General features: G+C 34.6%; 1 protein-coding gene across 6 annotated transcripts in view; it reads right to left on the bottom strand.

Annotated features, from left to right (window-relative positions):
• ADARB2 (adenosine deaminase RNA specific B2 (inactive)) overlaps nucleotides 1-25,388 on the bottom strand; it is a 651,356-nt gene that overhangs the window by 440,604 nt on the left and 185,364 nt on the right. For 3 of the 6 annotated variants that reach the window (XM_074267208.1, XM_074267207.1, XM_074267210.1), the window contains one exon: nucleotides 21,217-21,285. The exons of the other annotated variants lie outside the window; for them this stretch is intronic. In XM_074267208.1, the coding sequence (XP_074123309.1) occupies nucleotides 21,217-21,285 (69 nt within the window). The remainder of the gene's footprint in view (nucleotides 1-21,216; nucleotides 21,286-25,388) is intronic. 6 annotated transcript variants of the gene reach the window in all.

The following is a 25,388-nucleotide window of genomic DNA, read 5'->3' as shown; positions in this document are numbered from 1 at the left end:
TTAATAATTTTGTATGACCAGCAAATGATGTTATAAATATCCCAATGGCCCCTGGCAGAAAAGATTCCCCACTCCTGATCATTATCTCCCATGATTTAAAGAGATTCTTGCTACCCACCTTCACTTACTAACATCCATCCTTTCACTTCTTTAAGGCTCAGTACAAGGACTTTCTCCTCCATGAAGCCTTTATGCATTCCCCCAATTCAAGAGGAACCTCCCCTCCTTGAAACTCTTAGACTATCCTCACCTCTTCTATCATTTACAACTGGGTTATTTGTGTTTATACATATAATTATTCATGCTTATATATACCTCTTACAAGACTGTAAACTTGAGAGGAGAAATAACTGCCTTTCATATAGGTGCTCTCCAGTGCTTAGTACACAGTAAGATAAATATTTGCTGGGTTGTTGGACTAATTTTCTCTAAAGAGGTAGTTGGGAACTTGAATGATATGCATAACATCTGTAATGTCTCTGAGTGTTTATAAATGTGACGATTTTCTGCTCCAGAATCCAGACACACCACCAGGGAGCTAAGGTCTTAAGGTAATAAGCTCCACTTCAGTTTTAAAGCAGATTATCCAGCTATGCCCTCTTAATTTACTGCCCCATCTTTATTAGAGGGATGCCATATTGCAGGCTCTGGGATCTAACATGTGTTTTTCGAAGACCTTCTCCAAGCCTGATTATGGTCCACTGGGTTTCCACAAATTTCAGACAATACATACTGAATTTGTAATGTAAGGTCCAAGCAGGCTTCCTTAATCTAATCAACTCTAAAATACTTGCTGTAGAGGGCTAATAGCCTCTTGAAGAAACTTGGGGCTGTTCCACATTTCATTTACATGATGGATGAGATGTGAAAATGGATTAAGTGGTAGATGAGCACCTTGGGACTGAAAGGAAAATGATCTCAAGCTTGTCTACATCCCAGCTACTTCAGCTGAAATGGGAAATGGACATAACTCCATGTTATTAGAGTAGCTGTTGGTAGAGCAGAAATTCTGCTTCTTTATTTCATGCAAGGATTATCCCAGTTCTCTTGGGTTCCTAGTGCCATACTCTCATTCATCAGTCTCCTTGATCAGGGATTTGAGTTCTTTTGATTGGTATCTTTATACTTATCTTTAGCTTGGCAACTTGGGGAGCAGAATTTAGTCTGATTTTTGAGCCTACAAATGTTATTTCATGCCCTATGCTATTCAGATTGGTTAAAAAGTGAGCCTTAGCCTTGCAATAGTAGTGTAAATCACAGAGAAGCCAGAACTGTGCATTAGAATTTACATTTTGGCACAACTTAAATGAATTACAATACTATTATGATGCCTTTTCTATTTAATTAATCTAGTCCTTCATTTTCATTAGTCAGAACTTCTACTGTAGAACAATTTATTTGTATTGTTACCTACAGGCTCCTGGGATTGTACAAGATCCACTTTTGCTTAATTCTTTCCTTGAATTCATTATAGTTTTTGGTTATTAGACTGATGCCCTCACTTCCCCCTTCCTTGATGTTTGCCTTCTAAAGAACTTTCCCAAAGTGGTAGTGGTTGTTTTCTAAACAGATGAGTAATTACCAGTCTAAATAATTTAATTCAATAAAGCTTTGTAAAGGCTTACTAAAACAGAAGGGGTTGGGGGTAGTAGGGATAGATGAAACATTAAAGAAATATATAAAGGAAAGGAGTCAAAAGAAATCTTGAAGGGTAAATACAAGTGAAAGGGGAACAAGTGAAAGGGGCCCAATGATGATGAAGTGCTTAACAGTGCAAAAAGAGACAAGCACTATCAGAATTCCATTGTTTTCAAAAATCAAAGAGGGAGTTAAGTAATAGCTGTAACCCAGATTCCAATAAAGCCTGAATCATTTTGTATATTGTTAAATATGTTGAGGGAGATTTGTCCATTGACTGGAAGAAAAAAATGCTGCTTAAATGAGTAGGGAATGGGGTTAGTTTCCCAATCTATTAGGTAGAAAAACATTGAGGGAATAGTGGAAGACATGTAGGGAAACTTGGTGCCCAGGAATTCTATCTTGTCTTTCTAGAGACTATTAGAATAGACAGAGCTCCTGAATGAGACTGGATCTTCTTTCTTGTCTTAACCTCTAATATTATCTCACTGCCAGGTGAAGAGCTAATTTACTCTTATTTATTTTCTGGTCTCCAATTTGTGTTCATTGTTTTGCTTGGATAAACTATTTATTCATTATTCTCCAGTTGTGATATTTTTTAAAGCAGTGTTTGCTAGGAAAGAGTTAAGTTGATGAGTAGAAGCTAAGGACTACCCTACCCATTAATTCTCTAGAGATACAGCAAATATACTCTGGAAAAAAAGAGTTCTAAGTCTCATGGCACTAATGGGATATTCTTGCTTTTATCTACCAGTTAATATGCTGGCAAAACAGATTCTTGGATGTTCTATTTTATTCAGTTTGGGTCATATCTCAGACCATATCTATTCAAGGCATCCAGAAGCATGTCTATAAATTTAGGCAACCAAGATAGAGATATATATCTTGCATATAAACATATTGGAACTGGATATTTTTAAGGGAGAGAAGAAAAGAGAGAGAAAAGAGGATGATATAATAAAGAGGTGAGGAAGGAAAAAGAACTTTTTATTTCACATAATTGTCAAGTTTGAGAAGAGCAAATGAACATGAAGGTGTGTGTGTGGTCAGCTTTATTCATATATGAACCAAACAAAGTGGTGTAAGGTCAAACACAGACACACAGACACCCACCCAGAGAATTTGACAAAAAAAATTAAGCTCAACAAAGAAATGAACAGAAAAAAGAAGAGGGAGAAATGAGATTTAATAGAGAGAACAGAATTGGAAAAGGTATAATTGTAAATAAAATAAGCACCCACTTTACAAGGTTGATCATAAAGGAATGATTAAACTGATAGAGGGCCAAATTACATAATATTTGTAAAGTGCTTAGTCTAGTGTCAGGCATAAAGTATAAATTTAATAAACGCTTGTTCCCTTCTCCCTTCTTCCAATTTTCATATTATTCCTTGTCTTTCTTGACCTCTTTCTTATTTGACAAAAAATGAGGGTAAGCACATGTTGCCTTTACAATAAAATTAGGGATATAGAAAGAATGAACATTGTCATCACTATTAACATTTTCCAAGAAATTCTAGCTATTAATAATTTAAAATATTAATATAACATAATATAATATAAATATAATATAATGATATAACTATTAATAATATTTATTTTTATAAGATAAACAGAAGGAATTAGCATAAGGAAAAAGGACACAAAATTGTTGCTTTTTTGCAGATCATTAGGATTTCAGAAAACTACAAGGAATAAACTAAGGTTAATTAAATAATAGCCTCAGTTAAGGTTCAAGATAAAAAATAAACCTAGGAAATAACATCAACCTTTTTGCATATTACAAACATTAAAAAGAATGAAATAAGAAATAAATCTCTTTTAAAAGTCTACAGAATACATAAAATATCTCCATTTCCATCTGCTACATCATACAAGATTATATTATATTCACATACACTTAATAGAAATAAAGGTGCTATTAAATAAATTGGAAATATAGTAATTGTACCTGTTTGGGTGGTGCCAAAACACTAAAGAAGTTATGATTGTGTCTAAATTATAATTCTATACCAGAATACAAAAGATTATCCCATATAATTAGGAAATTTATATTAATAATTAATTAAAATACATGTTACATATCATTACATAAACATAAATAAAATCATAAGTAATATTTTCAGATCAAGAAAATGTCAAGAATATTGATGGCAACACTGAAAAAAGAAAAACCAGCACAACCAAACCACAACTTTTATTATAATGCAGTAAACGACAAAACTGTTGTACTGGTTAAAAATAAACAATTTAAGTGGAATAAATTAGGTACATATGCACCAAGGCAATAGACTAGCAGAGCATTTGATAAACTAAAGAAACGACTCTATATTTGTCTAAAATTGCTGCTGAAAATAGAATGCAGTCTGAAAAAATTAGAGCATAACATCATAACTTATAACACAATAGCCTTCAAATTGTCAAACAAACTAGAGATGAACATTGAAGGAAATGCCATTCAGAGCTTTTTATTTGCATCACTGGTATTCCTGGTATTTAGCAGAATGCTTAGTACAAAAGAGATTTTTAATAAATGTGTGCTTATTTCTGTGTGTGTGTGTGTGTGTGTGTGTGTGTGTGTGTGTCCTGATTCAGTGTTTCTATTGTTGAAAGGTACTACCTGGTGGGGAAATTTTTGTTAATGCAGCTTCCAACTCTCCTGTAATTTTTTATCTTAGAGAGAGTTTTCTGGAACGATGAGAAGTTAAGTGACTTGTCCATAATTATACAATTAATATGTAAGGTGCAGAAAGTGAACCAAGTGATCCTGACTCTAGACCCAATTCCTTATACACTATATGATGTCTTTTGAATTAGGTTTTTAGATTTGTATTCAACGAACTATTTTTCCTTAAAGTTTATTCCTCATGATCATATGATCCAAAATATTAACCTTGAAGACAGACACTTCCTAGGATTAATCTCTCTAAAATGCTTTAAGCCAACATGTTTTACATGTTCTGGATACATTAAGGATGCTGGGACAATGGGCTAGATTATGGAAATACCTGATGGAAATTCCCACTAAATGGGAATTTCACTATTCTCTTTGGCATTAAAAAGCAGCTAAAAAACCTCCTTGACTGAAACACCCAACTAAGATGAAGGAGTATCTCACACCTCCTGTTTAAAAGAAAGCAAAATATAAAGGAATGAAAACTGAATGTGGTTTTAGGATAGAGCACTGGGCCTGAAGTGAGGAAGAGCTGAGTTCAAATTTGGACTCAGACACTTACCAGCAAGTCACTTAGGTTCTGCTTGCCTTAATCCATTGGACAAGGAAATGACAAAGAATTCCAGTGTCTTTGCAAAACAAAAGAAAATAAACAAAGCTAAGAAAACAAAAAAAGGACAGTACTGGCATGCTATGCTAGATAGAAGAATCCTATAGTACTAAACAACAACAATATACCAATTATCATACAAAATGAAGAAAAAACAAAGGTAGAGTGGAAGGAAACAGAACAGGAAAGAAAAGGGAATATAAAGTATATCCTCAACTGGGGGAAATTGGAGAAAGGGTTATAACAAGATAGAGAAAGTAGCTATCTAGCTTTTAACTTCCTATTTTGACTAGTTATTCTTTCTAATTGTGTGCTCAACTCTGTTATACCCACACTTCTGAAAAATGACAAATACTGTTGGTGCCCTCTGAAATGAGCATATAGGCACAAAGTTCAGATTGTCTTGCCCTACTTACATCTTCAACATAGTGAAGACAATACCATTTCGACTATCTACTTTGCAGATTAAACTAAAAAAAGTGTTCTGTAAAACTTCAAAGTGCTATGAAACACAAGTTTCTATCATTTCCCTTATTGCACAGAATTCTCAAGAAATAATGCCTGGCTAGAATGAAAGGGAAAGATAATGTGGAATATTGGAGGGAATGTGGGAAAACTGGGACACTGATACATTGTTGGTGGAGTTGTGAATACATCCAGTCATTCTGTAGAGCAATTTGGAACTATGCTCAAAGAATTATAAAACATGTGTATACCCTTTGATCCACCAGTGTTTCTACTGGGCTTATATCCCAAAGAGATCTTACAGAAGGGAAAGGGACCTGTATGTGCAAGAATGTTTGTGGCAGCCCTCTTTGTAGTGGCCAGAAACTGGAAACTGAGTGGATGCCATTAATTGGAGAAGGCTGAATAAATTGTGGTATATGAATATTATGGAATATTGTTGTTCTGTAAGAAATGATCAACAAGATGATTTCAGAAAGGCCTGGAGAGACTTACACGAACTGATGCTGAGTGAAATGAGCAGGACCAGGAGATCATTAAATACTTCAACAACAATACTATATGATGATCAATTCTGATGGACGTGGCCCTCTTCAACAATGAAATGAACCAAATCAGTTCCAACACAGCAGTAATGAACTGAACCAGCTACACCCAGCGAAAGAACTCTGGGAGATGACTATGAACCACTACATAGAATTCCCAATCCCTCTGTTTTTGTCCGCCTGCATTTTTGATTTTCTTCACAAACTAATTGTACACTATTTCAAAGTCTGATTCTTTTTGTACAGCAAAATAACTGTATAGACATGTATACATATATTGTATTTAACTTATACTTTATCATATTTAACCTGTATTGGCCAACTTCTATCGGGGGGGGGGAGGAGGGGGAAAAGTTGGAACAAAACATTTTGCAATTGTCAATGCTGAAAAATTATCCATACATATATCTTGTAAATAAAAAGCTACAATAAAAAATGAATTTAAGCTGCCCCTATTGTGATGAGTTCATTTCATTGAAGTCCTTTAAATTCCCAATGCTGAGATATTTGCTCCCATTCTTTCTCAGACCTGGTCTTGGTACAACTTTCCCTTCGGCTTTGCTTCTGTTTTGATATTGCTTCCTTCTACACACAAATCCTGCCAGCCTATGTTCCCACAAGATAGAAGAAAGTTGTATTTTCCCAAATTTTCTTTGATTATTTGGTTTAAATTAAATCTACATCAAAATTACTTTAAGGGGAAGCAAAATTCATTACATAGCATAGACGTCTATTGAAATAGTTGTTTGGGGTAAATAAGTAGAACAAAAGCATAACTCAAATGATTCCTTTATTAACTCATTAAAATGTAAAATGATAAAGGAAAATGAAATAGAATGTAATGAAATCAGTATATAAACTTGGATTGTTTTTAATTAGGACTTAAATTAACCACAGCACCTCTTCCATTGGAGAAAAAAAATGCACATTAAAAAAAATTGTTCCACAAAAGGCTATTCAGTAGTACTAGAGTTTTTGTTATTTTCTGTCTCTGCAATAACTATGTGTATATATTTAAATGCTTGTCAACAATATTTGAAACTCATAATTTTCTCATTACCCCTACTAATTGTACTTACTTTTTATTGACACACAATGGGAACATATGCTAATTTCAGGATTCTTTCAAGGCCATGGATTCGTAAGATTTGAGATCAAAGAGACATTATAAATTATTTTAGTCCTTTTTCTCCTCTCCCCATGCCTGCTCATTATATGAATGAGGAAGGTAAGACTCAGAAAGATTAAGGGACAACTTAATATTACACAAATGTGGAGGCCCAGAGTTAGGTATCATACATAGGTCTTGGTACTCACAAATCATTGAACTTCACCATTGTTTCTTTGTAAACATAATGGACAAAGATCATGCATACATTCTTTTTATTGCCTCACACATTGATAAGGGATATTCAATATTTCAAGGTAGCCAAGTAGAACAGTGAATAGATTGCTAGGACTGGAATCAGGAAGACTTATCTTCCTGACTTCAAATATAGTTTCAAACACTAACTATCTCTGTGAACCCTGGTTAAGTCACTTAACCCTCTTTGACTCAGTTTTGTCATCCATAAAGTGAGCTGATGAAGGAAATGGTAAAACCATTCCAGCATCTTTGTCAAGAAAATTCCAAATGAGGTCATAAATAGTTGGACATGACTGAAATGAGGGAACAAGAACAACAAAATTCAATAGTTACAATGACATTAGCCAAGATTATTGTCCAATTTCAATTAAATTAAAAGTCTAAATATTTTAGGAAGATAAAATGAATATAAAGGAGATAGGAAAGGGAGATGATGACATAAGGGTCCATAGTGGGATTTCAGATGATTTCTAATGCTACAGCAAGACCATGGAAAAAGAGACCTGTTTTGGTACTGTAATTTCATTAGTTTATCTTGGTGCCCTCATGCCATTCTTATCACCCTCCTGGTCTACCACTAGATTGTAAAGTGGATTCAAATCTTAAGTTTTAATAGCACTTCATAAGATATTAACTGATAAATGCTTAGTATATGGCCCTTCACAGAAGTTTTTGAAGTTTTACAGGAGAGTGTTAAAAACCCAAATGCCAAGTTTGGGATAGAGTTGACCACCTTGATTTCTTCTTATCACAACATATATCTTAGGAGCAGAGAGTATTGAGATTTTGGCTTATTGTTTTGGAAAGGCTTCCAAGATATTAAGGCAGGCTAGTTAGACTGAGACTCTCTCCCTAGGTGAAGTCTTCTACAAGTAAAGAAAAAGAGCTAAAATGACTGATTTTGAGTCTAGTCTGTAATATCAATGGAATTCTACCAATGCTTGTTTATATCTTTATGTAGTCTACTCACAATCGATACATTCAGAGAATAGAGTCCATTTTTCGCTTGATTGGTGCCTTTGTACAAGGCCATAGTTCCTTTTGTCTACCACAGCATGAAATTCACCAGTTTCTGAATGTCCAGCCGTCATAGCTATCATCATTTATAGACTAGATCAGTCTACAATCATAAAAGTAACTACATTTCTCAGTTAGTTCAACACTTGGAAGGCTGGTAGTGCTACAGAAATGTGACTTCTTTGCATGTTTCTTTGTGCAACTGGATGTTATTTTTTAAGCTTTTGTAAATCCAATAATGAGAGTAGAGATGGTAATGACTTTCAGTTCCATGAGATCTAGGATTACACTAAAAGCACCTCCCTCACTATACATTCCAAAGTCATAAAAATCACACACATACTATTTCACCACAAAAAGTACACTATTAATATGAATAAGCATGCATCCATGTTGTTTGATGACTTTTCAATTCATTTTATCTTTTCAGATAATTCTAATGATTCCATGAAAATGTCCCCGATCATAGGAAATATAAATATAATGAATCTAATTCAGTGTTCTATTACAATCATAAATCATAAAGTTGGAAGGGGGCTTAGATGATACATAGGTTATGTAATAACTATTATCTTGGTCAATTCAATGCATTATTCAATATCTACTATTCATGGGATGCTGTTTGAGGGAAAGCAAAGGGATATAAAGCAATGTTTATTTCTTACCCTTCAGTGGCTAATGATCCAGCTGGAGATATAGGATTTATAAGAAAAGAAATGAAAAATCTCCTGAAACTAAACATGGGTTTTGGAATAAGCACTATTGTGACGTAGAGTGATAAGATCTAAGTTGAATTTTGAGTGAAATGTTTACTATCTATTTGATTTTCAATGTCCCAATTTCTCAATCTAAATTTCCTTATGTATAAAATGGTAATAATAACAACTATTATTACTTACCTTATAGCTAAGGACAATTGTTGGTACAAAGAAAATACCATATAAAATATATGTAATTTTAAAAATCTTTAAAGTACTGGATGGTTACCTTCATACTTTTGTTTTGAGTATAACCTGACTAATTCTTGTGATAGTATAAAACTTTTTTCTTACTTTGATATTCACAAGATCTACATTTCATTGTTGTAGATGAGTGGTAAATAACTCAAATAAATGCCACTAGATAAGAATCACTAAAATACTAACATATATATAAATCCTTGCAGGCAGCATGTTGGCTGAGAAAACTACATGTAGACATTATCTATATTCTATTGAATTTTTTATTTTTTAAAAATATTTCTCAGTTACATTTTAATCTAGTTCATCCACAGTAGGGGGTGTTATAAGCATTAATTTGTACTTTGGGCCATGGGTTTGCCATCTTTGGTCTAGACTCTCCCTCCACAGATACAGTATATTCTTATATAGAATAAATATGGTTGCTAAACCTGGAACAATTTGTCACATATTGATCAGTCTTCTGATGATGAGGAAGCTGCTTTTCTGATAACATTCTATTGGCCCATACTTTCCTATGTTGTATAGCTTTGCAGTTTATAATCCCCTAGTAGATATAATTCAAAAACATAGGTTTAACATCATGTTTGGAAGAAGCATCCCAGTAGGGCTGATGTGGAAAAATCACACTCCTTTAATTTTTATGTTGTAAAATTATCTACAGAAAATTATTTTCAAAGGTTTTGGAAAAAAAATTAAAAACCAAACCCAGTAAGTGATCCTTTGGCTTTCCTTTTCCCAGGATAAGTAATCTTTAACATGCCTCCAGAAAAGTCACAGTTAAAATTGTATTAATAGTTTATGATCAGCCTATGGAATTGTCAATATAAAAAAGGAAAAGAACTTGAGAACTTGAGACCTTGGAACTATGTGCTCTCTGCCTGATGCATTTTTCAAGACTCACTGATAGTGGCAAACTTAGTTTCTGAATGTAAAGATGGATAGAAGCTAAATACAAGCGAGTGAGGAGTTTATAAATGTAATTTGAACTCACCGAAACTGAAAGTTTTATGAATCCAGGACCTCATTGTTCCACTTTATGGTCTTTCCCTTTTCTCTATTAAAAAGTATATTACTTTTCTAGGCTTTGGGGAAGGAACTAGTAAGCTCCTCAGTTCTCTCTCTTCCCCTTACTGGCCATTTCAGGAAGTCACTAACTTAAAAAAAAAACATCAAATTTCACAAGAATTTCCATTAGTCCCATTAGGGATGGCTGAATTGCTTTGGATAAAAATATTCTCCTGCCTGCCTGCCCTGAAGAAATAATCTGGCCAGAGACAAGCTGCTTGGTTGTGACATGCTAGGAAGCCTTCTTACACTGAAGATGTTTCTGGACATCTTTCTCACAAAGTAAAGGGAAAAGTTCAGTAGTAGTTGTCTTAATCAATGTCTTAACACCAAGCAGGTACAATATCATGAGACACATTCAGGATAAAACTCTGAACCTAAGGATAGAGAAGTTCACAATGCTGGATAAAAGCACCCAGTATCTCAGAAACCATCTAATCACAGAGGAGGGAGGAGGGGAAAACAACAAACAAACCAGAAAGTTGAACATCACAGAACATTGAATATTTAATGGCGTTCATTTTAAAAATGTGTTTTTGACCACTGTGGAATTCTGGTGAAGCCTTAGGACCATTTTCAGAATAATATTTTAAAATGCATGAAACAGTTTTTTAAATAGAATTACCAAACATAGAATACCAAAGAAACCAATTATATTGTAGTATAAGTATTGACACATTAAGCTAAGGCTATAGTTAACAAATTAAGAACCTTGGATAGTTCAACCCTTTCATTTTACACATGAGAAAACCCTTATTCTGAAATCACAATGGAGCAAGGTGTCCTAGTTGGGTTGAAGTGAAAAAGTTAGCCTTTTTCACCTTTGCTTTGCTAAATTATCTAAAGAAACATTTAAAAATGATTTTGAAAAAATAAAACACAGGCCATTAAGTAATCCTTTAGCTTTCCTTTTCCCAGAACAAGTCATCATTAATGTTTGGAAGGCTATCCAAAGATCACAGAGCTAAGTTAGTGTCACAGCCCAGACAAATTAAAATGCTCTGACCTGCAAGGGGATCACACTGTGTTCCACTCCACTATCCACTTCCCACACATTTCCCAGGTCTCAATTTGGCCAGGACTCAAATGCTAACCCACTCTTGCCCAGCCATCTGGTACCTCTGCCAATCCCTATTACTTTCTCATCAAGATTTGGGAATTACCGAGGTCTCTACATTACCTAGAGTGAATAACTAAGTAAAATGTCATGCAAACAGTGTTTCAAAAATACTGTAATAGGGTTTCAAGACTAGCAAGTACTTAAACTCTCAGATCATTAAATGACTGTAGTAATATGACCAGAGGTAACAAAATGGCAGGATTAGTTGCCTCCTTTTGTGAATCGAGAAGGAAATAGTTAATGAGCATAATATTATATGGAAAGAAGATACAAGGAAGACATTCTTTCAAGACGTTCTTAGGAAATTTACTCTTTTAGTTTTACAAGCGTCTTCTGACAATGTTTGAATAAATCTTAGAAGTTATAGGAATCCTTGCTGCCCAAATGTTTTCATATCTTCTACAAGAGCTGCTTAGATAGAGAAGGTACTTTCTTTAACTGCTGACTCTCTTTGACAATTAGGTCAAGGCATTTGAAGGATTTGCCTACTTTTTAGAAGAATACAGTTAGGTGGACTATTAGCTAGTTGAACAGCCCTATCTGGTGAAGGGAAGGCTTATAATAAAATATTAAAGCAATATAGAACCATGATTTATTGTAGCATGGGACAGAGAAAAGGGCTATTTTGGTGCTTGCTTTCCGACATACTCCCTGTGTGAGCATGGGAAAGCCATATGATCACAGGTTTAGAACAAGCAAGGACTTCTGAAGTTATCTAGTTCCCCTTTCCCTTTTTATAGAAAAGGAACCTGAGTTTGCAGGGTGATAAAAATAATGGCATCCTTTTGGGGATATCTTGGGATAAAATTAAGGATTAAAATAGGTGACCTTTGCATCATCTTTGAATACTTTGTCACTTTCATTCTATAATATATTAAAGGATTTATACCATTCTAGAGAGAGTTCATTAGGCCATATTGCAGATTTAGGACAACATCATGCAGACATTCTTAATGGAGGATCTACTGAACTAAGGGATAGATTTCAACGAGTCCATTAATTTGGATGGAGAAAAAAATTACACTTTTATTTTCACTAATTTTTAGTTGAAGATTATCCTTTCTTTCAATTGAAGGATTATTCTTAATTGCACATGTTTAAACCTATATTGGATTACTTGCTATTTAGGGGAGGATGATGGAGGGAATGAAAGGAGAAAATTTGGAACACAATGTTTGCAAGGATGAATGTTGAAAACTATCTTTGCAAGTATTTTGACAATAAAAAGCTATTATTAAAAAAATTAAAAGTTAATTCCAAAAATGTATTACTCTTAGAAGTGGTGCAAAAGTTTGTCCAAATTTGCGTCTTTGATGTATACACACACATGTGTTAAAAACTCCTGCCATAGGAATATAGGACATGGAGAGTCAGGAAGTCTGAGGTTTAAATTCTGAGGTTTAAAATTCTACTTTGGACATTTATTAAGTTTTGTGACCCTAGGCAAGTCCCAACTCTTCCCTTCTATCTCTTCATCTACAAAACAAGGATAATAATAGTACCTAGTTCTTAGGGCTATTTTAAAGATCAAATGAAATCCTGAACAGAATTATTTGCAAACCATAAAGCTCTATGTAAATGCCAGTTGCTATTATTAACTTTGTCCTCTTTAATATTTTTATTAATGACTTGGGTGAAGAATCTAGAAGACATGCTTTCCACCTTGGCAGATGAATCAACCAGAGTTGAAAGAGAATGTTAAAAGAATGGATAACAAACCAAAATTCAAAATTATCTTGACAGACTGTTAGAAGAGAAATGAATTTCTGATTAGGAAAAATATTCCATATACAGGTAACATCTAATCAGTTTTTTTAATGTATGTATGTTATGGTTCTAATATATAGGATCAGGCCTGAGCAAAAAGAGATGAAAATAAAACTTCTCTTTGGGGGGGGGGGGCTTCCATCTTCTCTCTTCTCATCATAGGTGTACTCTCCCTATATTGTTGCATTCAAAATCAATGTGTTATTTTTACAGATTGGATAGGACCACATAAGACCAGTCCAAGTACATTTTAGTAAACATTCTTTCTACAATATCACTAATGGCTAATTATATACTATTAGCCTGAATGCCCAAGAAGGGGCAACCATACTCCTTCAAATGCAATTGGTTTTACCATTATACAATTCAACCTATTAGAAAAAAAATTCATTATTTCAAACTATATTTATCAATTCCTATTAAATTATCAACTGCTAAGGTCTTTTCATGTTAATAGGAGACACCAAAGATAATGATGATAATTATAACTTACAAATAGAAATAAATATGTTGCTTCTTTTGTAGAATGATTAGAATTATAAATTAACTACTGCACAAGGTTGCTGTAAGTATTTCCAAAGCATCACAATAAGCTTATAGAGGAGTTAGAGCATTATGATGTCCCTTTTATAGAAGGGGAAACAAGCTCTGAAGGATTAAATCATATAGTTCATAAATGTTGAAACTGGAACTCCAATTCAAATATTCTAACACAAAAATAATTTTTATATTATGTTATGTTGTTTCTCAAAACAAATATAAAAGAAAAAAAAACAATGATGATATGATAGGAAGTGAGACTGGATTTTTTTTTAGAAAGAGAGGCAGAGACTCATACTTAGAACCTGAATAATAGGATGGATAGCTTTGTACTCATAGGCTGGGCTCTTCTCACTTTTATAATCTCTATAACTGACTGTAGTCTGATAGTATATATATCTCTCTCTCTTTCCCCACTCTCTGACTCTCTGTCCCTATGTCTATTTTATAGATATAGGAGAGAGAGAGAGAGAGAGAGAGAGAGAGAGAGAGAGAGAGAGAGAGAGATATACACACACACATATGGCAAGAGAGAGAGAGAGAGAGAGAGAGAGAGAGAGAGAGAGAGAGAGAGAGAGAGAGAGAGAGAGAGAGAAATATGAACGAGATTGAACCACCTAATTTTATTTGACGATGCATCCCGTATTGTGTTATACTTGTCCTACATGGTGCCACTTATGCCTTTACATAGAAAGCTCCTTAGGGCAGAGACTTTGTTCAGCACAATTTCATCTATTATTCAGCGATCTCTTTGTAGCTCTGGTATCTTGTAGGTGATAAATTATTATAATGAAACAAATTCTGCTCACTAGACACTAGACAGTCTCAGAAATGAAAGAAAAAAAACACAAGATCAAATTCTTGCAGCTGGGGAAGCACTGCAGGGGCATCATAGTATCTCTTTTTTTTCTTCTCTATATCCCCCCCTCCCCATTCATTTCTCTATCCCTCTCTCTCTCCAGTGTGAAGGTCTGTGCTCACTATGTCTACCTCGGAATGGGCTTGCTGAGTATGTTAATTATTCTATTGATTGTTTTTTTCCCCCAAGTTCTGATATTAGATAAGTATCTTATTTACAAGACCTCTGGAGAAAGCCAGGAAAAAGAGGTTGGCAATGTGTTCTGGAGAAAATAAAAATCTCTTGTGTTGTTTCATATTTCAGTCTTCCCACATACCTCCCCATTTATGGAATCCTTTCTATGCTTCCAAGTCTAGCTCTAGCCTTTTTCAGTCAAGAGGCCTTCTATTCCATTTCTACTCTACATGGATTGCTCCTTTCTCCATCCACCTATAGTGCTTGTCGACACACATTTTGTCATTTACTCAAAAAAAATCTTTCAATGAAAATAGGAGATATATTTTGCTCTATTTTATGCTTTTTTCAACCTTGTACCTCATAGATGCTCAAATATATTTTCAAAGGGAACAAAAGAAAGTTTAGGAATGAATATAATATCATGTTATGAATATAATAAAGTCATAAAATTCAATTTAAGGCTGGGTATACCATACAATATTCTTCGTTTTACCAGGGTGGTGGATAGGGTATTATTTTTAAAGGCAGAAAGATCTAGGGTTAAATTCTGCCTCAGACACTTAATAGTTGTATGATCTTAAGAAAGTAATTTTAGTTCTCTGAGATTTTATTTTTACATCTAATAATTAGAATGTTTCACTATGACCTCTAATATTCTTCCAGCTAAAAATCTATATCCACATACTCTTGTGATTCTTGAATACAAAGAATATGCTTTAATAAAAAAGATGCTTTTGAAGCAATTTATGTGTTTTCAATGTTCACAAACCCTAAACCCAAGCTTTCCATACATTTTAGAGGTTAAAAAATTTTTGGTATTAACATTCTATCCCTTGAAATGCACAAATTAATTGTCAGTGAGCCCAGTTTCTCAGAGGAGGAGTTTATGAATTAAAATAGTACCACAAATTAAAAATAAAATTTAAAAAAGAATAAATAGCTAAAAACGTCATTGTCCTAGTGTATTTGTCAGCACTCACAAGTGCCACAAGCACACAAATTTAAAAAATATATGATAGTTATTAAAAAAAAAAACTCTTTTGAACCATATACTCATCATCACTTTGACAGATCCAAAGACTATTTACCAAAACTAATATCAAGACAGTTTAAGCTATCAAGATAGAACACAGAAAAAGGTTGAGTAATCTTTAAAGAGTTTCAGTCGTTTTTTACAACATTCCTCAACCCCAAGTCAATTTATTAATGGATTTTTTTTTCTAGAAAAATTCTTAGAGATCACCTACGTCTAATGCCTTCATTATAGCGATAAGAATATTGTGAGGATGGAGCAATTTTTCCCCAAAGACATATGGCTATTGAGAAGCTTCTCAATTCTCATTCTAGTAGAATTTTTGTTTGGTTTGGTTTTATCACAATCTATCTCCTATAGATTTTAGGTGCCCCAAGAATCCTATTTAAAAATGACAAGAATTTCCATAACTAGAAATTTTTATATTTGGTCCATTTGGCTTTCAGCCTGATATCAGCTAAGAGTAGAAAGACTCTCTCTTTCCCCATGGCAAAGAAACAGGGAGCACAAGATAATGGTCCAACTGTTATTTACAAGGAGCATGGATAAGACAAGGCAGAGAGCTTATTTTATCAATCTTCCTGTTGGAGCTTTTCACTAGGGCTTTTATTCCTTCTACACAGCTATAAACCTTTGTTACTTTGTTCTTGTAAGAGATTGTGGTGCAGTGGAAAATATTTTCAATTTGGTATTTGAAAACTTGCATTTGGTTCCCAGTTGTACTACTTACTACCTGTAAAATCTAGGGCAAATAACTCTGAATAGCTTCAGAGGACCTACTTTTGAATCCTGGCATCTATCATTTCCTATCTATGTAACCCTGAGTAAGTTCTCAGATCTTCATCTTTTAAATTGGGGGTCTTGGAAGGTGGACATCTAAGATTTACTCTGGTTCCAAATTTATGATTTTACAAGAATAACTAGGACTAAAACCTAAATATTACTTAAAATCTAAAGTTGGTCTTATATATATACATATATATGTGTATATAGATATATATATATTTATATATCTGTATATCTATATCTATATCTATCTATCTATCTATCTATCTATCTATCTATCTATCTACCTTCTTGCAATTCCATATAGATAGAGACTCATGAAATCTTATTTTAGAAGGGTTTTTTAAAAGGTTGTTTGGTCTAACCATATAGAACAAATTCAAATGGAGTGTTATGCTATAGAATTTGAGTCCTACAAGGTGCATTAGAAACAGTTCATCATCCTTATACTGCTAGAAATATGAGAAAAATGAAAACCAAAACATTTTAATAACTTGAACAAAGTGAAATAGCCAAAAGGAGCAGTGACAGTGGACTTTGAATCCAATTCTCTGTGAAGTTCTAGCCTAGAACTTTTTTTTTTCAAGCTAGGTCATGTTTCCTTGAGGCTTTTCTTTCAAAAGATTGTTTGAACCAGTTTGATTCATAAAAATCTTGAAATAAATCTGATGTATCTCACATAATTAAAAAGTCCATTGATTTCATTGATGGTATGAGAGGATAAAATAAAACAGAACAAAACAAAACAACAGTCTTGAAGTCTTTCCCAGGAAATGATTTTAAAATTTTTACACAAAGATAAATAACCACAGTGTCTCTTACTGACTTTGGGATCCAAGATTCAATTTCTAACCTCCTTAAGTAACTCCCAGGGGCTTATGTATTAAATGATAAATGGGTTGCAATCTGTATTGGTGGAAGGAGTTCACACTTGGGAAGTTCCCAATGTTATTGAAATCAGAATTTTTTCTATATGAACTACTAACTCTAAAGGCCTGGTTTTTTTTTGTTTTTGTTTTTTTTTTAGGAAAAAATCTGCCCTGATCTTTAACAATGAGAATAATGTAGTCTGATCTGAGTATCCAATGACAATCACAGTTTTAGTCAGGAAATAAAAACAGTAGTACAAGACTCTTTTCCTACTAGAATATATATATATATATATATATATATATATATATATATATATATATATATATATTTCTCTTTTATCTTAATGTTCTCTGAAAAATCAGTGCTATGCCTCTTCATGTTCTAAAAGGAGGGGGGGAATGCTATCATAGCCTATGCTATATTATTAATGCTGAGAAAGTAATTTAATCACAGTAGTGATACCATCATCACTTAAGAAAAGGACATCAAACTGATAGATTTTTAAAAATAGTTTACTAACTTCTTTAAGGGTCTACACTATACAAGACACTGGACTGAAAATTGTAGGAACTGAGCAAAAGAGGGATTAAACTAGACAAGCTGGAAATTCCCTCCTAAATTAAATTAACTGGTCCATGCCGGTTGGCTTTCTTGTATTACTCTCACTTCCTATTTCCCCACCCAAGAACACAAGGATATGACCTACATAAACCTGCATAATCTAATCTCTCTTAGCCTCCTGCAGTAGTCTGGGAGATGACTGATGATGTAACTGGTGAATGGAAGAGAGGGAAGACTCTTTTTAGTCTCATACACTGCCAAAATGGCTTGTTGGGAGGGAATTGCCTAGAACTGAGGAGGAGAATGTCAGTCAGCTGAACTAGTTACTTCTAGAAGTACAACCAAGTAAGTTTTATAAGTAACTTATAGTATATCTGAGAAAACAACAGTTATATACATAAGTATATGAAGAATATTCATCAGACACTTCAAGTCGTGTTTGATCTGAAATTTGAAAAAAAATAAGAGATTTTGGGAGACAGGAAATTGAGAATCATTTATAAGGAACGACAAAAATTCTAGTTTATTTACATCAGATCATAGATTTAGAACTGGTGAGGTATCCATCTAGTTCAATTCCCACATTTTATAGATAGGGAAACTGAGGGCCAGAAAGGTTAATGCTAAATTCCTTCCACTAATTCTGAACTCCTTGACTATACTAGCTGTCTTTCACTTACTATTATATAATTCTTCTGATAAATTCTCATCAGTGTTCTTTCTAAATTGTGGTGCCCCCCCGAACTGAACACAATAATCTAAATATGCTAGGATAAAATACAAAACACTTTCATTTCATGCTATTTAATTCTTTTCTTAATTAAGCTTGATTATATTAGTACTTTGGGGAGTGGAAGAAAGAGAAAGAAGGTGCTTGCCAAACCTCACTTTTGGCATTTTGATGTAATTTCTAGATATCTAGATATTTTGGTTTGATAATGTTTCTAAATATTTTTCAGAAGAATTTATTATACATTCTATTGTACTTTTCAAACTGGTTTTTGAACACAATGTAAGATTTTGCATTTGTTTTCACTAAATTTAATCTTATTGGTTTTAGTCCATTATCAAGATCTTTTTGAATCTCTCCCCTTGAAAAACTAGCTAGCTATCACTCAGCTTTGTCTTCTGTCAATTTCAAACTGTCATTTCTGTTGCTATCTCTTATTGATAATTGATAAAATACCAAAGGTCAAAGACAGAATCTTAGGGAGCTCCAATAAGACCTTCCACTAAGCTGACATTAACTCATTAGTAAATAAATACTAACTTATTTAGGTCTGATTATTTTACCAATTCCAAGCTTAACTAATTGTTCTAGTAACATCTCTCTAGCCCACAAAAATAGCATGAGAAGTTTTGAAAATGATTTACTAAAGAGTAAATATATGTATCAAATCTGCTGATATGATATAAGAACTGTGCATAATGATAAAAAGAATAAAATCATCCTTGACTATCTTTAAAAATAATTAGGACACAGTACATTAATAATTGATAAATGATAAATAATTTATGATTAAGCATTAGCTGTAAAATTTGATATGATAAAATGGGAATACATAGCAAAAATCACAGATATCATGTTAATCCAAATATAGGCTTATATAAAAATGACAATAACTCTTATAGGAACAGGTGTGCTGCACAGTAGACAATGTTCTAATGAATGAAAGCCCATTCAATTAAAGCAACAAAACTACACATAAGGTAAAAACCAAAGCCCAAATTCTAAAGCAACCAAATGATTATTTAAACTGTAAAACTCTTCACATTCTGTTAGTTTGAATGAGGTGTAAAAGAGAGAGAAGAGGGAGAAAGTTGGGGAAGGAACAGGAAGTGAAGAGAACCAAGGGAAGAAATATAAGGAGAAGAGCTAGGGGTGAGAAAGAAGAAGAGTGAAGGGGGAGAGAGTAGAGAAAGGAGGAAGAGGTAGAAAGGCAGAAAAAGGAAGAGATGGAAAGGGGAGAAGACAAAAGAGAGGGAGACTGTTGATTAATAATAAAAATTGTAGTGCAAATTTAATCCAAAAATAAATGTTTATTTAGCACTTTGTGCTAAGCATCATACACTAAGGATAACAAAAGTGTAAAAAGACAATCCCTGACTTCAAAGAACTTATATCGCAATAAATTCTCATATCAAAATAAATTCTCATATCAACTCTGGGAGGAAGTTATTTTATTTTATGAATAAAAGAGCAAAAGTTGGAAAGAACTGGTCACTTTCCCAAAGTCAAGAGGGACCTAGCAAAATGACAATCCAGGTCTTCCTGACAACAAGTCCAGCATTCTATCTATTATATCACCAAGCTGAATGATACTGGAAACTATTGCAAATCATCACACATGCTAGAAATGGCAAAATGACTTCTGCTGATAGTTACAGAGTTTGCCAAAACCATGCTTACATTCTAGCTTCCATTTCCAGTTGCAAGAATTTATTCTCCTTTTGCTCATTGCTTTATCCTAACAACTGATGCTAGCACATAGTCACCATGTTCTCCAACCAAAAAGAAGGACATTAGCATCTTGATATATACCATTTGTGAGAATGCTGACTTTTAGCTTTTAGTGATTATAAATTTAAAAAGGAAACGGGCATTGGGGAGCGTGGGAAGTATTTATGACTTTGACAGTTGTTCACCCATAGGAAACTACAAGTTGATTTTATACATGAGCAAAGACCAAATTAATGGTTATCTGGGTCACAGATCTCTGGAGCAAGAAACTTTTTAAAACTACATTTAGTTCATCTCTGTGTCTCTGTGTCTCTCTGTCTGTCTCTGTCTCTATCTCTCTGTCTCTTTCTCTGTGTGTGTGTCTCTCTCTCTGTGTCTCTCTCTCTTTGTGTCTCAGTCTCTGTGTGTCTCTCTCTGCCTGTCTCTTTTCTCTGTCTCTGCTTGTCTCTGTGTCTCTCTGTTGTCTCTGTCTGTGTCTCTATGTGTTTCTCTCTGTCTCTCTGTGTCAGATTAATAAAAAATCCTCCATCCCACAGAGATTCAGTAATTTACCCAAAATAAAACAGGTGTAGCAAAGTCACAATTGGAGCCCAAATACACTAACTCCACATCCAGCAATCTTTCCACCATACTGGAATGCCTCTCTGGGGAATATCGCAAACTAAGAGGTAAATGAATGTCACTATTTTTTACTTACCCAGAAGAAACTGACTGGTATCCAGTGAAATCTGTGGAACACTGGCATGGTATTTCCCTGGGAGCCAGCCTGCATGAAAAAAAGCACGAGTGGGTCTCTGGGCTTAGGTGACACTTCTAGGTGTTCAAGAAAAATCTGACAGGAGTCCACTACGATGGACCCCATAGGTGACAATGGGAATGTTCCCTTCTGTAAGAAGGTATTATAAACAATTTTAAAAGCAGGCTCCCTTCTTTATCAAGAAACCACGATTTTAAGAGAAAAACTAATAAGAGAAAGCAGTAACTTATCCTCCCTCCCCAACTTTATTTTCTCACCAGCTAGTAGAATTTTCCACTGAGCCCAATGAGATTTCAGTCCTTTTTTCCCACTGAAATAGTGGAAAGAACAGAATTAAGAGAAATCAACAGTCTAGTTGCTTTTTATTCCTCTCAAAATACCACAATGCGCACTGAACATAAAAAGTACATAAATTAAAAAAAAAAAAAAAAAAAAAAAAGAAAGAAAAGAGAAAGTGTGGGTGGGGATTGGAAAGGCCTAAGGCTTTTGTGGAGCAATGTCTGGTCATCATGTGCCAAGTGATAACAATTAGGTGATGGATTATTAAACTAACCCCAGGGTGAAGTGCTACTCACCCATGTGTGGCTATTAATGCTTTTGAGACAATTAACTAATTGGTATCCTGGTGAGTATTCTTTTTGGGCAATTCAGTTCACTTGGTTGACTTATCCATTCCCCAAAGGTAGTTTAGTCACCCAGGATTCTCCAAATCTCAGGTCCACTAAAAAGGTTTTTTGTTTTTTCCCATAATACTCTGCATTTCCAAATGCTTTCCTGTCTTGAATTAATTATTCTTTGCATCATTTCGAGTAGTCAAATTTAAAAATCATTGCTTGACAAAAGCCCTTTCAAGGATGGGGGAGAAGAAGGGGAAAGGGATATTTTCTTTTTCTCCTTCCCCATGCTCCTGAGTTGTCAATTCATCACCATGCTAAAGGAATGAGGAGAGAGGTCTGTCGTCCTTTGTCACTAAATAGTCTGATCCATCACTGCTAGCTTGCCCGGGGCTTCCTAGGACACCTGATCCCATCACAATATGCATTAGGACCCTCAGCTACCGCTGCTGCTTCTCTTCAAGAGTGCACCTTGATTGTAACTGTCTTCTGGATAAAAACAACCCAGGGTGGAGCCAAGGGTGAAGAAGAAGATAGATTCTTGGAGAAATTAGTATGGGAACTGAGTCGAGGTGACAAGCAGGGCAGTGTCTGGGGCAGAGTGGCAGTCATTCTTCCAGCTGGGATGGGCCAGGGCTCTTCATGCCTCAGTAAATCAAAGGCTAACAAGCTGCCTGGACCTTTGACAATGTCGAACTGACTATGGCTCTTCAGTCCTTCTTGGACTGAAATGACTGTGCCTTACACAGGGCTGGCATGTATATAGCACGTGACCTGTCTGATGTCATTCAAAGGAAAAGTCAAGAACCTTGCGACCAAAAATGACTCCCAAGGATTTCTACTTTGATGTCTTAAATGCGTATCATTCTTTATGCTAAAAATATTGAGAGGAGAGCCAAGTCACTATACTGACAAACATAGATTAAAATTGGAAAAGATATTAGAAATTGGACAGTATAAATTCTAGTTGATAGAACTAAGACATAGAGAATACTAGGGATATACTCAAGGTGTCACAGCTAATTAGGAGAATTTTGATACTAGAGCCAAAATCTGACTTCCTTTTCGGTGTTCCTTCCACTAGCCCACCCTATCAGCAATAGGAGCAGTCAACATATGCCATGGGAAGAGTGTTGAATTTGCAGTCAGAAGATCTGGATTCAAACTTGGACTATGCCATGGAGTGTTTCGATCTTTAAAATAAGAACCAGATCACTTTCTAGCACCTATTTCAGACCTAAATCTATGATCTTATAACCTTTAATCCACACCTATTATTAGTGTAGAGGTACACCTACCTGTGTAGAATCTGGGGCCTCTATCCCTTCACTAAAAGAGTTTGCTCTCTACTGAAAATATAATCTGAGTATATGCTCATAAGGTTTTGTGGAACCTTAGGTACAGGGTCATTGTTAGGTTATTTTATTTTATTTTTTTTTGCAATGCTAGTACTTAGGAGGTACATGCCCTCTAGAGCATAGACATAGAGAACATGCAGGGAGAGAAATGCATCCCAATCACTCTTTGGGTTGTACTGGAATCAATGCACCAGAACATGAGGAACCACACAACGAGTAAAGTGATGCTACCTGAGGACCTGTCTATCTGGCAACGGAATCCTCTCAAGATAACAGAACTTGCTGTTTCTTTACTTTACAAGTTGTGTGTTATTGTTCTCACTTTATAAGATTATGAGAGCAGAAAAGTCATTTACTTCCTTGACATAAATCATTCACCTATTCCCCCATCCTCCAAGTAACAGAGGGCAGCAGCAATGCCTTTCCTGCAGTGTTTATTAAAAATCTTGCAAGAGGGGCAGCTAGTTGCTGTAGTGGATAGAGCATCAGTCCTGAAGTCAGGAGGACCTGAATTCAAAGCTGACCTCAGACACTTAACACTTCCTGGCTGTGTGACCCTGGTCAAATCACTCAATTGCCTCAGCCAAAAAAAAAAATCTTGCAAGAATTCAATTGGAATTTGCAATGAGATTTGAGTTTTGGTGAGATTCTTTGAGAGAAGCATTTGGGAGGCCCACTGGGTGGAAGTGATGGAACTGGAATCAAGAAGACATGAGTTCAAATTCTATCTTAGATATTTAGTAGTGGGCAAGTCATATGGCCTCTCTCAGTCTCAATTCCCTCATCTGGAAAATGGGCATGAAAATAGCACCAATATCCCAAGTGTTTTTGAGAAGATCCAATGAGATGACCCATATACCATGCTTTGTAAATCTATAATTGGAGCTATCAATATTGTTACCAGAATTATTATCATTATTATTATTAAACAAATATATAGCACACAAACTACCTCTGAAAATTTGGTTAACTTTGAGTTTGGTTCTGAAAATAGATTCCTTTTATAATTATAAGTGTAATATTATATAGTACATTATAATATGTTTATAGGTAATAGATACCAACTCAGTGTCAGACCACGAGCGAACATAAAGTAGACAATAGATAATGTAATTCAATGTATTATCTTTGGAATCAAGAGGTGGATCTATCTGTGCCTCAGTTTCTTCATAACTAAAATGGGGCTAAACATCCTACATAATTGTTGGAGGAAAAGTACTTCATAAACCTTAATGCACCATGCCAAAGTGAGCTATCAATGTTATTATTCCTTTCCTTTGGTCACAAACATATACCTAACATCAAGATGTCAGGTGGTATTGTGCATGAGCCTGGACAGCAGTGTGACCTACCTCTCTCAAAATGTTTTACAGCTTTTAGAAAAACTAGTTTGCTTCAGTCAGACTAGATTAATTTTGCTTTAGAGCTCTTTCAGTTTGCTAACGGCACCTTAAGGGCCCTGTATAAATGAATTAGGAATGACAGTTTCTCTTTCAAGGGGATAGGTGACCATGTTCTTGTCCTGGCTAGGACATGCTGGATAAAAACTTGGGAATAGATGGCAGCATGTTATCAGCACGTGTGCTATTTTTCATCTGCATTTTCTTTTTCCTTTGAGAAAGTTTAATGTTGTTAGCAAGGTGGGAAAGACTCTCACATAAAAATAGGGCATCAGTTAACCCTACTAAATGATAACAAAAATATCATGTGTAGTTAGAGGTGCTAGCCAGAGCACATATGTATTTTATATACAAATTTATAGCCTCTTAAGAGCAGTTCTGAATGCAAAGAGTGAATGAATCTACACTGTGGTTGTATACATGAAATAATATTTCCTAATTACCTCTACATCCCATTGAGATATTATTGTGCAAGGGAGCAGCTGTATGGATAAACATTGAGTATGGATATTGGGAAGCAGGTACTCTGGAAAGCACTGCCTTCATGGTTTCTAATTAAGGAAGAATAAAAAGTTATTTCTCTAGAAGGATGATTGCCAGAGTAAGAATAATCCTTAACTTCTATTTAAATAACCCTAAAAGGAAGGCTAGAGTTTTTAGAAGTGATTGATACCTAATAAATATACTTCTAAGGAGTGGTAAGTAGTTGACTCTAAAAATGAGGAGCCATAATTGGAGGA

Source organism: Sminthopsis crassicaudata, chromosome 5 (assembly GCF_048593235.1).
Source record: "Sminthopsis crassicaudata isolate SCR6 chromosome 5, ASM4859323v1, whole genome shotgun sequence".
In the NCBI taxonomy this organism is placed as follows: domain Eukaryota; kingdom Metazoa; phylum Chordata; class Mammalia; order Dasyuromorphia; family Dasyuridae; genus Sminthopsis; species Sminthopsis crassicaudata.
This window is presented reverse-complemented; position numbering and strand designations above follow the sequence as displayed.